This window comes from Danio rerio, chromosome 20 (genome assembly GCF_052040795.2).
Source record: "Danio rerio strain M-AB ecotype USA chromosome 20, GRCz13ab, whole genome shotgun sequence".
In the NCBI taxonomy this organism is placed as follows: domain Eukaryota; kingdom Metazoa; phylum Chordata; class Actinopteri; order Cypriniformes; family Danionidae; genus Danio; species Danio rerio.
This window is the reverse complement of record NC_141040.1, coordinates 27036838-27054252: the sequence shown is the minus strand read 5'-3', so window position 1 is coordinate 27054252 and position 17415 is coordinate 27036838. Positions and strand designations below refer to the sequence as shown.

At 33.2% G+C, this 17415-nt stretch overlaps 1 protein-coding gene across 1 annotated transcript; it reads right to left on the bottom strand.

The window, feature by feature from the left end:
• Nucleotides 1-54: 54 nt before the first annotated feature.
• On the bottom strand, nucleotides 55-15969 carry sgcb (sarcoglycan, beta (dystrophin-associated glycoprotein)). The gene is given in 7 exon segments (NM_001034973.3): nucleotides 55-2637; nucleotides 2668-3143; nucleotides 4761-4892; nucleotides 6415-6606; nucleotides 6711-6896; nucleotides 9061-9270; nucleotides 15933-15969. Coding segments are annotated over 6 exon segments (942 nt in total). The 5' UTR covers nucleotides 15948-15969; the 3' UTR covers nucleotides 55-2637; nucleotides 2668-2936.
• Between the last annotated feature and the right edge of the window lie 1446 nt (nucleotides 15970-17415).

The window sequence follows — 17415 nt, the reverse complement described above, 5'->3', positions numbered from 1 at the left end:
ATAAAGGCATAAGTGTTGAGAAAGATGGAAAAGAATTGAGATGAAAACCTGCTCATTCATACATTTTATTGTATATTGTTGTTAGAACCATACATAAAATTGACAAATTTTCCATTTAAAAAAAGTTCCAACAATCACAACACACATTTCAGTTAAAACCTCCATTTAGATTTTTTAAACAAAAACGCACTGCAAATATGAATGCTCTGATTTACCACTTCATTCAATAATGTGTAACTTTCGTTCTGACAATATTGCCAAGATCTAAATACATGGATGATGAGACATCAACAGTTTCAGATCAACAGATTGAACGTCACATCTGATAATTAGTCTTTTAAGAGAAAACATTTTAGACAATGCAATAATACTGTTTTCAGAAACAAAAATAAATATCACACATGTGCCCAGATGAACCAGGCCAAGAAGCTTATATTGCACAAAATATCACTCGCGAATAACTCAAAACATTATAGAAGTTTCCTGTTTTTATCTTATCAAAAGATATCAGACTTTTTTTTATCGGTACACACCTCTGAACATGTCATTAGACAAGTAATTTTTTCATTAGTCTATAATAAAGATCTTAAAAAAAGTGATGGAACTGTTTCAGGATCAGGGTTTAATAAGGTTCAAACTTACACACTTAAAAAAATGAGATTTGCTATTTGTTCAAACTACTTAATTAAATTCAGCTGAAACAACACAAGCCTTCAGTTTTTTTGAAAGGACAACTTAATTGTGTTATGTTCAGTCCTCTTAAATTTGTAAAAACTAGTAAGTTAACTTTGTTCCTTCATGTTGTCCCAACACAAATCGACTGTGTGGAACCCAACTTTTTTTTTTAAAGCGTATGAGATCTGACTTCAAACCTGTTCTCTGCGCTGATCCTGCTTCAATAAAATTAGAGAAATCAAAAGCAAAAGGCTAACATCAAGGCCAAGTAAACATCTTTGATATAAAAACCAGCCCTGAAAAATGTTAATGACATCTGAGCTGTTTAATAACATGGCCACTTTAAATACCTTTTTCTAAAGTCATATTTGCCATGTAGGACTATTTTTTAGACCAGTGTTTCTCAACCATGTTCCTGGAGGACCACCAATACTGCTTGTTTTGGATGTCTCCTTTTTCTGTGACACCCATTAGAGGTATTTCAGCCTCTGCTAATTAGCTGATGATCTAAATCAGGTGTGTTTGCTAAAAAAACATGAAAAATGTGCAGAGCTGTTGGTCCTCCAGGAACCTGTTAGAGAAACACTGTTTTAAACTATAGAAAAGTTCATACAAAAATCAAAGTTTGCTGTTTGTTTACTTACCCTCAGGCCATTCAAGATATAGGTGATATAGACTTTTTTTCTTTAGTAAAACATTAAAGATTTATTTAGCTGAAACTGTTGTCATTGGGATACATAATGTAAAGTGCAAGTCAACAGCCCCTTTCACACAGCAATACCGCTAAATTTAATTAAAATTAATTCCTTTGCCGGTAAGTAAAAAAAAAAACACTGTTCACACAGGCAAGGATGTTCCGGGTAAAAACAGTTCACACATCCATTCCAAAATACGAATAAATTCTGACATCATTAACCAGAAATGAGCTCTAAATGCGCTTGTATTTGTAAACAAAGAAGGGGTCTAGTTTTTGTTGATGATCGATGATACATAATGTGTGTGTGCTGCCACTCACCGGCTGCTTCACGTGCACACACGTCAAGCAACTGAAGCAGAGCTTGAAAGTAAACAAACAGCGGTTTATCATCAGCATTTTATCAATCATTTTTTACACAGTTATGATTAAGAAGGAACATAGAAACATTTTCTGACTAACATCTAGCAGCTAAACGTGTCTGTAAATATTCAAAGGCTTTTATTTTCGTAAAGAGAGCGTATGTGAATACGTCTGAATGTTCTGATTGGCTGGAGTAGACGTCTCACGTCAGTGTGTTCTAATCATGAACGTGCTCTTTCCGGCAATTTTTCTTCTGCATTCACACAGATTTGCATTCCGGCACATTAGCGGTAATGTTACAACTCTTTCCAGAAAATTGCCAGAATGAATTTACCGGTATTTTCAAAAAGGACCTGTTCACACATGATCCCTTTCCGGTAAATTGCTGGTAATTTTCAAAAGTCTGTATGTATGACAGGGCCTAATAGCTACCAACACTTTGAGAAAAAAGATTGATTACCCATCTTGATGACACTTTGTAAAATCAAACAATAAGTGTGCAGAAAATGCTCACAATAAATCTTCCTTAATGTTATACTGAAAAGAAAAGTCACCTAAACATCTTGTCTTTGACTAAAACTATTTAGATTTAAAACTAGTCTATTCTCTCTTTTTATGTGCCCATTTTTAACGACAGTAGGAGATTGTAAAAGACAGTATTGATATTGTTCCGATTATTAAACTGGACTCAATGATATGATATAAAAATATATAAAGCACATGCAGTGAAGGTTGAAAAAAGGCAGTTTAAAGGCTGTAAAACACTGAGGTGAGCCAATGATAATGCATAGGGAGCTGTCGGCCATAAAGGAAAACGGTACTGTTTGTGCTGGAAGGGATTTATGGTTATAAGAGAGCGATTATTATCACAGAGGTATTTATGTGTAACTGTGAGTGAGTGAGTGAGTGTGTGTGTGTGTGTGTGTGTGTGTGTGTGTGTGTGTGTGTGTGTGTGTGTGTGTGTGTGTGTTCTTAGGCCTCTAATAAAACTGAGTGGGTGTGTAGAAGAAACTGTCCTGATGGGTGGGGCTGTGAAGGTGGATAGTGTGTGTTTTGTGTTGTGTTTGCACTGATATTATAAATAATGTCCTGTAAATCAACAACAACAATGACGACAACAAATTTGAATGTATCTTTTAGCAATTTACCCTATTCATCTTTCCGCGTGTATGTGTTTTCCAGTGGTATTCCTCTTTTTTGTTAATTAGTGCGCTGCCCCACACGGATTGTCAGATGTTTGGCAGCCCATGTTGGAGTATTTGACCTGAACTCTGAAAAGCGTCCCGTCTGCACACATGCAGAGTTTATACCTCTCCAGGCCATCATTGAAGTACAGATCTCCCCCGAGAGAGGAGTTTGGTATACGTGAAGGGCTGATCATCACCGAGCCGTTTAGAATAATGCTGTTTTCCTGCACACAACACATACAAAATAATTATGTACTCATGTTTGCATATGAAGAGTTCAAATGCAAAAACATCTAATATGAGCATTTCTGTGTATAAGTTGAGTAATTTAACTTTTATAGCAAAGAACAGACTTTTTAAAATTACAAAACAGTGAAGAACTGAGCATTTCTACCTTTAATTACCATATTGGTCAAAATGACTGCATGCATGTCTGATACTTTTCGCTGTGACTTTAAATATGCATGCATTTTTGCCTAGCAGCTTCCTGCTAACATAAACATAACTATCTGATAGCTAAAACATAAATTTACTTTAGATATATATATTTCAAAACAGTATATTCTGTGCCACGAAATAGCTCCTGTTTGAAAGTGAAAATGAAAGCTGGGCCCAGGCCTTTGCGTGTTCTAGTATCTCAACTGCATATTTATAGGCTGTATTACCAAAAAAGATCATATTTTTAGGGTAATTGTATCATAAAATATGATGACAGACATTCAAAGCTTGATTTTAATATCTCAATAGAAGTTTTGAATGTAAATATGATGTCTTATATGAGAACGGTCAAAATGACCAGCATGGTTATTGCAATAGTTGCAGAATTCTAGTTTCACTGTTAATATAGCCTACTCTTGTAAATCCTGTAGTGTGAACTAGAGGTTTTTGCATCAAAACTCTTCACATACACCATAATTTAAAGGCTTGTGATTAAATCTATATTAGTGTTTCACCAAATCTGCATATTTCTGAAGGACGTGACTCTCAAAACTGGAGTAATGACTGTACTGCATATGCAATATAGGTCATAGATGAGACTTTTCAATTAGGTGTCGACATTTAAATGTTATGTTTACATTTTATTTTACAGTGATTTGTGTACATATAAAATATACTGAATGCAAGTAAAGTGGCTACTTTACTGGCCTACAGATGATAACATCTATAGGCAAATTTACATCTTGCATGCAAACACCAACAAACAAGTTGGCCGTTGTATTTAGAATGTTGTGAAAATAATTACTGTACTGTTTACACTGCCCCAACAAATTGCCATGCACAATAATTAAATAATTATCTATATAATCCTTCTTAGTGGTTAAAAGACATTAATAAAGCCTATCTGGTCCCTGGTGAAAGATTAAACGTGAGTTTGTTGCCGTTTGTTGGAAAAACACATCACACTACTAATCATTATTCACTGTACTTTAAAAATGTAACAATATACACTTATAATATGTGTAGTAAAAGTTAATTTAATAATATTTGTATGTATTATATATTATTAATATAAATTATTACATATTATTATATTTTTTATATTTGCTGGGAAAAAGCCAATTGTTTTATTTGAAAGTAATACCAGACCTTTATGAAATAGTGTACTTAGTGCATATGCACAAGTTTTTTTTTTGTGACATATAAGGACACCAATTTGTACAATGACATGGATATAACTTTTTAGGGACATTACCCTAAAGAAGGTGACTTTTTAGGGACATTATCCAATGTCCACATGTATCAAAAGGTTTATAAAATATCTAGAAAGAGTTGAAATAAAACTGCACTAAGTTCTCTGTAAGGGCACACTCAGAAACAAATTATAATTTTCTACTACTCACCGCTTTCAGTTCAATACCCCCGCCCATGCTGAACTCCACAGTTTTGCCCATGATGTAAACTCCCTCGTTGCCACGAATAATGGCCTTACCATCTCCTTTGATAGTGAGGTCAGATGATGCATTGCTGGTTATCTGCAAAGGACGGCATTGAGTCATAACTCACCTGTGACTAATCAAAGCCTTAGATGATATCATATTTAGATATGTTCTCACACATAGCCACTAGTACAGTATACAGTGAGATCAACCACTATTACTTTTTCAATTGAACTCAGGCTTTATAAGATCACTGCTGCATCCCAATTCACATACTATTCATCCTAAACAGTATTTGAAAAAAGGTATTACTCCATCCCTGTTTTTATGCTCTGTAGAAATTTACCAGGATGGTCTATTTCCAGTAGGAATTGAAAATTTGGATCTATGCACAATCTAATGTCTAATTTTATTCATAACACATTACGCGTTGCATGTTTTAATGTCAGATATGGTACATATATGGCAGATACACAATAACAACAGTTACATGGAGAGGCTTAGACTTTTAATATTTTATGTCGTTTTAAACCTTTGAGTTTCTTTCTTTCTTCTCTTGAATACGAAAGAAGATCATTTGAAGAATGCTGAAAACCTGTAACCATCGACTTCCATAGTACAAAAAATATTATGGAAGTCAATTGGTGAATATATTCTTTAAGTAAGAAGTAAGATGAATCTGAAATAAGTTTTGAACAAGTAAATGGTGAATAAATGATGACAGAAATTTAATTTTGGGTAAATTATCCCTTTACGTTAATGACGAATAAGTATGCTTTAATCAGGATTTCTGTAGGTGCCACCAAGTTCAATTTTACTCTCTTTAAGATATTTTATGACCATTATGAATGAAATATTAGACGTATACAGGGCTAAATGCTAAGGATTTTTTTTCGAATATCACAGTTGGAAAAGATTTTCACGTGCCAAATCAAAAAATGATTATAATTTAATACATTTAATAATACAATAACAATAATTTAATAATAAAAATATATAGGTCAGGTCAGTATTCTCAGCAGTAAATAAATCGTCACCTAAGAATTATAAGGTTCTATCTGACATTGTTGTCCATATTGAGTTATTGACATATTCTTATTAAATAATAACTTATTTACATTATAGGATTTTTTATAGGTTGTTTACATTTTAAGTTGTTTAATTTTTATTCAGAAACAAATGTCACACACATACTGTTTGAAATGCAAAACCTTTAAAGCTCAATATCTTAAAATCATTCAGAACCTAGATAAAACCTTATAATTCCAGGTTGACGAAATGAAGAACTTTTAAACAAATGTTACTGTAAGGAAAATAATTTAATGCTATTTGTTAATAAAAAGTTCAGTTTTATTGAGATGGACAGTTGGTGATTGTATGGGTGTTAATGGCCAGATTGGGTAGCTATACATGAACAAAGGAAAATTAAAAACCTACAACAAAATATTTCTGTTGATTTAAGACTTTTTAAGACCTCGCAGATGCCCTGTTCTATACTCTTCTGTTAGAAACTTAAAAGAAAGTGCTTTCTTAACAAAACAAAAGGTGTATGGTTTAGTATAACTAAGTAAATTGGGAATGCAGCATATGAGACAGGACAATGAGTGTGAGCGCTCACTCTCTCAGTAGAAGCTTTCTTTACGTTGAGAACCTTGACCTCTTTGGGCAGGTGGAATTCATGGGTGTCAAAATCGGTGCTAAAGAAAGTATTCTGAGTGCGCGGGTCAGTGAAGGAAATGCCCAAGTCGCTGACAATAGACGTCTTATCTTCCTCTACACTCAGCTTTGTGTTGCCCTGCCGGAATACCACCTGTAATTCACACAGACAAAGCCTGGATCAATACACTTTCTCATACAATCATTCAAAGCAGATTTACAGATATACAGATCTGTTTAAATAGAAGTCAGACTGACTGGGTTATTGTTGCCTGTAATGACAAGGTCCTGGTCCTTCCTGCCGCCCACTGTGCTCTTGTGTAGAGGGTGGACTATACCCATATCAGCCTTCTGTTTGAAGCGCAGCAGTCCACTCTCATGAAACTCCATGCTTTCACAGCCGCCAGGACCTATCCGTATCACTGTCCATATCACCAGAGTTATCTATGAAAGGCAGATGGTGATAATGTGCAATCAAGGATTTTTATCAAAGTCTCTTATATTCATCAAAGCTGCATTTGAACATAAATACAGTAAAACTGTGAAATATTACAAAATATTATGACAATTTAAAGTAGCTATAGTCATTATATAATTACTATATTTTGTTTTGGTCACACTTTATTTTGATGGTTCGTTTGTTGAATTTAAGATACATTGCATCTACATGCCAACTAATTCTCATTAGATTATAGGTAGACTGTAAGGTTGGGGTTAGGATTTGTGTAAATTGACATGTACTTGCAAAGTTTCTTATAGTGAGTTAAATGTCTGCTGAAGGATCAGTATCACCAGATATTAAGCAGACAGTCAACTAATACTCAAATGGACCATCAAAATAAAGTGTTACCTTTGTTTTAATAAATAATTCTTCCAAAATCATCCAAATATGGTGATTTTCTAATTACAATCACTACTAAAAAAGTTCAATACACTCTGATGAACATAAATTCGTTTATTGAATAGAAACTTATTTAAAGTAAAGGTCTAATGCTATTGCATGCATTCTTATTTTTTACACTTTTAAAGAGCTAAAGAAACTAAAGTATAAGCTAAAATTGTCCCAAACAACGACTGTAAATGGGATGTAAAAATAAATGTGCCAAAATAGTAATAACATTTTTTTCTCAGTATAGACCTGTATGACTTCACAAAGGGTAAAATTACTTATATGTACATTTCTCTAGGAAGAGTGTGTGTACACATCGAACAAAGCGGCCAAAAACATTCTTCCTTCTTAAAGGTGCAGTATGTAAGTTTGACACCCAGTGGTTGAACTAGGTATTGCACTCTTGGATCACAACATATGCAAGCGCAGGTTGCCAGATTGACATGAGTGTACCTGAGAATATCGAGCCTAAAGACTGATTTGAATTGTTTTCTAAAAGCAACAGCATGCGATAGAAGAAATATTTTTTCATACTAAAAGGATTTTTTTTGTCCTAACCTACACCTGAAATTTTTATTTTAAAAACAGCTTATATTTCTCACAGGTGACAACAGGATGAACTATGATCATCTCAGGTACACCTCATGTGCTTTATTCAGTGTTAAATGCTAATAGTGTGAGTGTGAATGCCAATTTAGAGGACATTTTTTGCTATACTACAGTACATGGTTTCAGCTCAGATCTTGAAAATAAAATAGAACAGTGACTCAGCGTAAGCCAAATATATACAAATATCAACATTTAGACAAATATCCACATTGGACAAATATCAATCATTCAGCATGTACATATAATAATGTTAAAGAGGGTTTATATGTATAAATTACACTAGTAAGTGCATGTTCTATGCTTCTGAATGGCTGTATTTATTTATTTATTTGTCTGGTGCAAACAGCCAAATTGCTTATCACTGCAAATCTCATCATGAGGCATGTTGTTCGGACACAGGGTTACAATGTAACCTGCTCACCTAATGTTTACACCCGTTATATTTATATTATTTGCTAATTATTAACCTCATGTGGAACTCTGAATCTGTATCTTATTTCGGAGTCTGCTACTGTCCACCGGAGGTCGCATTTCGGTTGCGAATGCATACTTTGAGAGCCTTCATGACTGAATGAATCAAAAACACAGTTTTCCAGCAAGGCAACTCGGGGTGCTGAAATATGATTGGTTAAACTAGCATTGGGCGGGTGAAAATAATTAAAACAAAGACAGGCGTTCCGGCAATGAAACATTTTCAAAGCAGAATATCTGACTTTAGCATTGTTTTTAAAATAAACAAGAATGTTCACTTGGCATGTTTCTTAAATATCTGCAAGCATATTACGGTATTTTTATGCTTTAAAAGAACTTTAAAAACTTACATACAACACCTTTAAAGCTTCCTATAACTGATCGGAGTAATGACCATATATAGACATCCTGTTATTATGTTATTATTGCTGTTTACTTTCAAACTTTCAATCTAATTCTATGCAAAAAAAAAAAAAAACTGCATCTCTAGGAGTTTGACTGTTTTAGTGAGAAGAGGAACAGGAACATTTGTTCTGTTCTGTTGTAAACATCTTTACTGTCACGTTTAATGCATATTAGCTAAAATGTTATATATCTTATTTAAATATCACAGACATAACAAACATACAATGAACTTACAATGAGGTTAATGAGAGCAAGCAGAAAAAGCAGGATGATTATGCCAATGGCGAAGATGCCCTTGCGACCCCTCAGTCCTGTCTTGTGGAGTCTCTCCTCTTCAATTGGAACATATCCTGCCTTAAAATTACTGTTATGCTCTTTGTTAGCTGATCTACGCTCAATTGCCTTTTCCCTCATGGACTTCTTCATCGGCGCATTTGAGATTTCCTATGGACATTTGGAAAAAGAAAATGTTTTACTTTACATTTAATGGACAATCCAAGGCTGCTAGAATGGTCTACTAATGAACGTCCCACCAATAAGAACACCTTTAACATGAAGCGAAACTCAGCTTATTTAGGATTTTGTTTTCAAGTTTATGATTTGTCATCTTAGATGGATGGCCGAAGGGCAAAAAAACTAACATTGTGATACTTTTTTCCTGCAATACATATTGCGATATTGAGTACATTGAGTATTGACTGAATAGCTCTATTTAAAAAAAAAAAATTTTAGACCGACTGTGATGATTTTGTAGCAGAGTGCATCTGCATAAAATAAATATAAAATAAAATCAATCACAAGTGTTGATAAATACAGTAAAGAAAAACACAAGTGAAATAAACAGTTTTCTAGGAGTCTAGCAATATTCAGGTACACAAATTGAATAATCAAATGTCAAATATAACACAATTAAAATTACTCTTTTTTTATAATTACAAACAGAATCATTTATTGTGCCTGAATGATTTACTGTACCTGGCTTGAAATGTTAACACAGTCACAAGCCCTAAAAACACTTGCAAATGACAAACATTTCAGTCACTACAATTTTATGAGTGTTTTCAACTGTGCATGGCTCCTGGTCAACTATAATTTTGGTTCGACATTGCAGATGCAAACATTGCAATATCGATGCTGAAACTATATGAAGAGTTTAGATGTAAAAACCTCTAAATGCCGTCTGAAATTTTCCTCTAAAATGAGCATTTTTATCAGGCTCTTGTGTATATGTTCAGTGATGTCACTTTTATGGCAAAGAGTAAGTCCTTTTCCTGGTTTTTAAAGTGAGCTATGTTAACATAAACAAAGGAGGCTGAGATAAATGTTCGTTTTCGAGGGAAATTTCAGATGGCACTTTTTTTGCAGGTTTTTGCATCTGAACTCTTCATATGTTGTGCAGCTCAATCTATCTATGAAGCAAAAACAAACCTTAAAAAAACTTTTCTGTTTTTGTTTTTTTGTGACTTTTCTGTTTAAAGAGCACAATCACAAACATATTTATAATTGGGTGCATAAATATTTAATGTATAATTATATCTAATTTTTTTAAAGTACAATATGCATAAGCGATTACATTCTACTCATCAGATGAAGATCATTGTAATAGTCTAATGAAAGTCTTCTTTAAAAAGACTTTACAATTTCATGTTATTACACTAATGCCTAAAGGTCCGTGTATCATCCGTTCATTTGATTATTCCTTTTATTACGGAAAACGAAACATCAGAAAAACGATGAATATTTCGTTTTTCTGTTTATTCTGTAGGCAGAAAAAACGGAAACTCATCTGTTATTCTGCTTATTAACTTAAAACGAAATATTAAAACAAACACAAAACCAAAACGAAATAATGAGTCAAAAAATGGTCCGTGTACGGTCCGTGTACATTTTGTTCATTTGTTTTCCATTTTCAAACGGAATAAAGGAAATGGAGAAAACGGCCGTTTTTCCGTTTTTCTTTTGCTCACGAGAAAACGAAAAAACGATATTTTGGCTGGATTTTCGTTTTTTGGTTTAGGGTAGGAAAACGGATAAACGACTTTAAAATTCATTTTACACATGTAGGCGGTACTGAAACGCCCACTTTCCTCTAATTGGTCAACCAAATCTGCGCTCGTGACGTCACCCTCAAAATAAAAGCCTTACACGCAGGCTTTTAATTATTATTATTTAATTATATATATAAACAAAGTTTACATATTCTATCATTTGAACCACACACAGTTAGCAGGCTTACATTAATTGCGTATGTATAAATTAAATAAAAACGTAAAGCAGTATTCTTAGACATTTGTCATTAAAATAAGGTCATAGTTCACTGCCAAGCTTCTTGCTGCTGTGCACCTGATGCAGAGCAAAGATAGCCATTTCCGAGGAGCACCTGGTTTGCATGATTGTTTCAGAACAAGGGCTTTATAATAATAATAATAATAATAATAATAATAATAATAATAATAATAATAATAATAATAATAATAATACTTATTATTATTATTATCATTATTATTATCAGTTACTAGTGTTTTTATTGTTTGGTGTGTTTTTTTTTCTTTCTTTTTAATAGTTGTTAGCAGAACCAGAATAAGAACACTTTGGGCCCTGCTATAAAAACAAAGGGTACCATTTGTTTTCATTTATTTCTTCCTATTTTAATTATATATTGTAATTATTTATTTGATAATTAATACTATTTTATTGCAACGCCAAAGTAGGCCTGTCTTATTATTTTTTTATTATTAAATTTGCTGTTATTGTAGGCTAGATGGCAGGCTTTAAATATTTTAAATAACATTTACTCATAACCTTACTAATTCGAGAGCCGAACCTAAAAAAGTTTAAGTGCAATAAGCCTTTACAATAAAGGGAGCCGCAATGCATATTTCTAGCGCATTCTTTCACTCAACAATTACTGCTGGAATAATGAAATGAATTTCAAATTAACTAATTAAACACATTATAGTTGATAAAAAAAATTGTGTCTAGTAGTTCCGACAAACAGATGAGCTCGCTACATGTGCGTTGCGCTAATAATTTGACATTTGCTCTTCTTGAGAAAGTGCTACAGAGGGCCCTGCTATTTCACATATAAGGTTAGTGATAAGTATTTTAAATTAGTATTGCACATTATTCATTCATTTTCTTGTCGGCTTAGTCCCTTTATTAATCTGGGGTCGCCACAGCGGAATGAACCGCCAACTTATTTAGCAAGTTTTTACGCAGCGGATGCCCTTCCAGCCACAACCCATCTCTGGGAAACATCCACACATACACACACACTTATACAGTACGGACAATTTAGCCTACCCAATTCACCTGTACCGCATGTCTTTGGACTGTGGGGAAAACCGGAGCACCCGGAGGAAACCCACGCGAACGCACTACACTACTGAATTAGACACACAATCTCAAAAAAAAAACTTGATGCTTATTTACATTATCTAAAGTCATTTCTTACGAGGTAGGATCTGTTGTTGTATTATATATTTTCGTTTTAATATGCAAATAATTTTCGTTAATTTGTAATAGGCCTATTGTCCCTCATTGCATAAAATAACCAGCCTTTGTATTCAATATGTTTGTAAATTGTCCATCCAGTTTGACGCAAGCTAAACAACATTTTGGCCTGTTTTGCTTATTAAATGAGTGATTTTCACGGAGAAACAAATCATCCATCCACACAGTTTTGTATAGGACCTGTGTGAACAAAAATATACACTTCATCATAGCCTATAGGAAAATGTATCTGTTTAGAACCAATTTTGTGTTGTATAATTAAAAATATTAAAAATACAAAAAAAAAAAAAAAAAGGAATAACATTTGAAGTGCAATGCTTCAAAGATCCAATACGCTGCATGCAGAGCCAAAACAAAAACTGCTTTGTTTGTTTAATAAAATAATAATATGAAATTAAAGTGAAATAGTTCCATAACCTGTATTATAACTGTAGTCACTCTAGATGACAAATCATCCGTTGCGCCGGTCAGTTTCACCTTTAATCAAGAATGTGCCAGAACCAAATGAGAATATTTACAGATTACCTCGGAATGAGACCTCGGTCTGTGAAGGATGCAGAACACAGAAACTCGTTGAGAATGGAGATGCATGTTAGATGTTTTATATCCCTTTAGATATTGTAAATAAACAACAAGTTTTTATAGAGATTGTGTCATGTCTTTTCTTTGACGCACGCGCTGAACAGCCCCGAAAAGGCGCCTTTATTTAGCCTGTAGCCTAAATAATAGTTTAGATTTTATAACATATAATGTTCCATTACTTTAAATGTATAATGTTTTTTAATATTTATGGATTATATAAAATAGCTAGTTTATATAAATGCGCTCTGATCATTCAAGGATTATGCGTTGCATATTCTTCTTATTCTTCATTATGGCTTGATCCGTAAATTGTGTATTTTATAAACTGATCGTTTGTAAGGACTAAGCTATTAATAACTGTAATTCCTCGAATGGAAAAGTCTTGATTAAAGAAAAAGATAACTTAATTCGACATATGCGTATAGTGCGCTTAATTCTGCGCGCATCGCGTGCTTTACCGAATTACATTTTTTATTTTTTATGCTCTATAAATGCATCTGGCAGCACCGAAAAGAGCAAATGCCAAGTTATTAGCGCAGCGCACAGACAGCTAGCTCGTCTAGTCTGAACCAGGGGTTTTCAAACTATTCATTGCACACCGATCCCATTGCATTTTATTTAGGATAAACCACTTATTTAAAATTAATTAATTAAAAGGTGCGTACTCTCCAATACACCACTGTAGTGTCATAATATTTAATAATTATAAATAAGATAGACACCTGACCTCCATTTAATAAACAATTTATTTGCCATACTCTGTTAATTTGAAGTTTAAAGTTTAAATCATTTATGTTAAACTTAAATTATTTAAAAACTTAAAAAGACTTAAATTTAGTCATTTAAGACATTTTAGGTCATAAGTTTACATACATTGACCGTTGCATTTAGTAGGCCTATTCTGGTCTAAATAAGCTTTTTGCATCTTAGGTGTTTACACACACAAATTAAGCAGTTTATACGTACATTTAATGTTACTTTGAAATTACTTTTGATGCAATAAATAATCCTAAATAGTTGAAAGTGTTAACATATTCTTGAAATGTAGTTATTTTATAACTATGAAATTTATTACTAAACAAAGTGAATCATTATGAATTTGCCAAGAAATAATCCACTTTACCACTGTAAAGCAATGCCCCACACTCACTAGAACGGTAGAACCTGGACTGTATGATATGTTATTTATGTAAAATAGAGAAAATAAGCAAGATGCGCAGTCTCATGCAGCCTTAGTGAAATATAGCGCGTCACAGCAATGAACTAAAAATAAAACCACCCTTGAAATGCTGGCGATCTTAATTTTTCAGCTTACACTGACTGAGAATAATGTTGCACTATTTTATTAACAAATAATTAGAATGTTTTTTTTTCCTTCAACACATTCATCATTACTTTTGCCTGTGCAAGTTTCTTGCGCGCGCTTGAGCGCGAAGGCATCTATTTTCAGGTGCAAGATGCCACTTTGGGTGGCATCAGCACACTCTGCCACACCTGTGGCTATGTCCCTGCTACAATAATAATAACAACAACAACGACAAAATATTAACAAAAAATAATAATAATAAGACAGGCCTACTTTGACGTTGCAATAAAAAAGTATTAATTATCAAATAAATATTTACAATAGGCTAAAGGCATATATTAAATTAAAATAGGAGAAAATCCAATAGAAACAAATGGTACCATTTATTATAGCCCCATGCAGGGTCCAATGTGTTCTTACAACCATTGAATAACTAAGTAAATAATAATAACAATACTAATAATAATAGGCCTAATAATAATAATAATAATAATAATAATAATAATAATAATAATAATAATAATAATAATAAATTATTATTTTATACAGAGTAGGCTATTATTTAGGCCTACAATAGCTCTGAAACAATCATGTAAACCAGGTGCTCCTCGGAAATGGCTTTCTTTGCTCTGCATCAGTACACAGCAGCAAGAAGCTTGGCAGTGAACTATGACCTTATTTTAATGACAAATGTCTAAGAATACTGCTTTACGTTTTTATTTAATTTATACATACGCAATGAATGTAAGCCTGCTAACTGTGTGGTTCAAATGATAGAATATGTAAACTTTGTTTATATATATAATTAAATAATAATAATTAAAAGCCTGCGTGTAAGGCTTTTATTTTGAGGGTGACGTCACGAGCGCAGATTTGGTTGACCAATTAGAGGAAAGTGGGCGTTTCAGTACCGCCTACATGTGTAAAATGAATTTTAAAGTCGTTTATCCGTTTTCCTACCCTAAACCAAAAAACGAAAATCCAGCCAAAATATCGTTTTTTCGTTTTCTCGTGAGCAAAAGAAAAACGGAAAAACGGCCGTTTTCTCCATTTCCTTTATTCCGTTTGAAAATGGAAAACAAATGAACAAAATGTACACGGACCGTACACGGACCATTTTTTGACTCATTATTTCGTTTTGGTTTTGTGTTTGTTTTAATATTTCGTTTTAAGTTAATAAGCAGAATAACAGATGAGTTTCCGTTTTTTCTGCCTACAGAATAAACAGAAAAACGAAATATTCATCGTTTTTCTGATGTTTCGTTTTCCGTAATAAAAGGAATAATCAAATGAACGGATGATACACGGACCCCTAAACTAGAAGCAGTGTTGCTGTCTCAGGAATGCAGTATACGAGTCCGTCAGTCTGCATGTATGCCTAAAAATAAATTACACGCACCCCTTTCCACTGTAATAAACAAAAGATATTTATGCAGAAAACTCATTTTATACCATTTATTCTATCACACTTATATATGAATAGCAAACGTGACGGTGAAGCAAATGAAACCCTACAATAATGAGTCAAATTTTCCATTAACGGACTGAACATACATCGCGCATTTGATGGTTATTCCGTAACATAAATCGCGACAAACGTCACTTTAAAGACTGAAGGAATTACGCATGGCTAGTTTTAAAACTGAAATTCGCTTGAAAACGAGTGCAATGGTGAAAATATCAACAATTCACATTGAAAACAGACCTGCTCCGACGCCATGTTGACCCTCCCTCTTCAGACCAGACCACTGCACTGACAGCTTGACACAGCCTCAGGAGAAACCACCGTGAGACACCGTTATCTGAGCAAACATCACAAATGACAATACTTTCTTATAGATTATACATTCTTAGAATGTCTATACTGAAAAATGACATTACACAAATACAGTCTAGTGATGAATATGGGAATGAGTCATTTTTAAAGAAGCCCGAACAGATGGTTTGTTCCTCTGCCATGAAGAGCCAGTTGTGCATCAGATTCAGAATAGACTCGCCGTATAAGGAAAGTACAAATCAAGACCTTTTTTTTCTATTCATGTTCATTTTGAATAGAACTTACTTTTTCTATTATATACGTTTATTATATATTATTTTTAATTGTAGCCTGACACTGAGAAAAAATGCAACAGTAAAACAGTTACAATAATTGTAATTTACTGTAAATTTACTAAATTATTATTATTAATTATTAAGATAAAAAAACAGACTGTTTGAGGGAAGTTAAAGACTTATTTTTGGTTACCCTGGATGACACATTAAAATTAAATTAACCACCTCTTATTATACACTATTATGCACTTTCTATTACACTTTTATTTCTATTTTCAAAAATCGTTTTTTATAGATTTGCAAAAAATTGGGTTGTATTACAGAAAGAAAATCAACTGTAAATAATTTTTGTATAGTTTTATAGCACATTTATAGGAAAATAAACACTGTTTACTGTAAATGTGATGTCTGTTTCATTTCACAAAGTCCCAACAAATAAAAAGAAACATTGAAATATATTGTTTTATCTAGTTGCCCACATCAGACCAGAAAGGATTAACCAAATTGCAATTAAGAAATAGATGTTAACAGTTTTAATTGCAGAATTGGCAAACATTACAATTCACATTAAATCTTTTTCTTAGAAACTCCTTTGCAGGATAAATATCATAAATATTTTAATGTACTTCTTTATATTGTGGAGGAAAAAGAAGTTAAATATTTGCATATAATTTTCGTAACTACATTCTCATTTAAAGGTTGGAAAATATAATTTCTTTTAATAGGACGAGGATAACAATCCTGTTTTTATTGAAGTTGTAGCGTGTACGTCAACAGAGCCAATAGAGTGAGCATGATTGCAGTTTAGGTAACGCCCACCGATTTCCCTATATGGCATCTGTTTTTGAATTTTTAAATAATTTACAGAATTAAGGATTAAAGGTCCCATAGGTGGCTTGTCATGGCATGACAGTTGAATGGAAAATCAATTAAGGCATTACACCTGTCCGTCAAGAGAATGTAAATAAAGATCTGCGTGCACTTGACATCTGACACGCACTTAAGAGTGTGAGATTTCATCACTGAGAACTGAGCTTCACCTTCAGACAGAGACACTGAGTAACATAATAAGATCCAGTGATGAAGAACAACTCTTGGTTCAGGCTGTCCACATTGTCCTTCTACAGCTATATTTC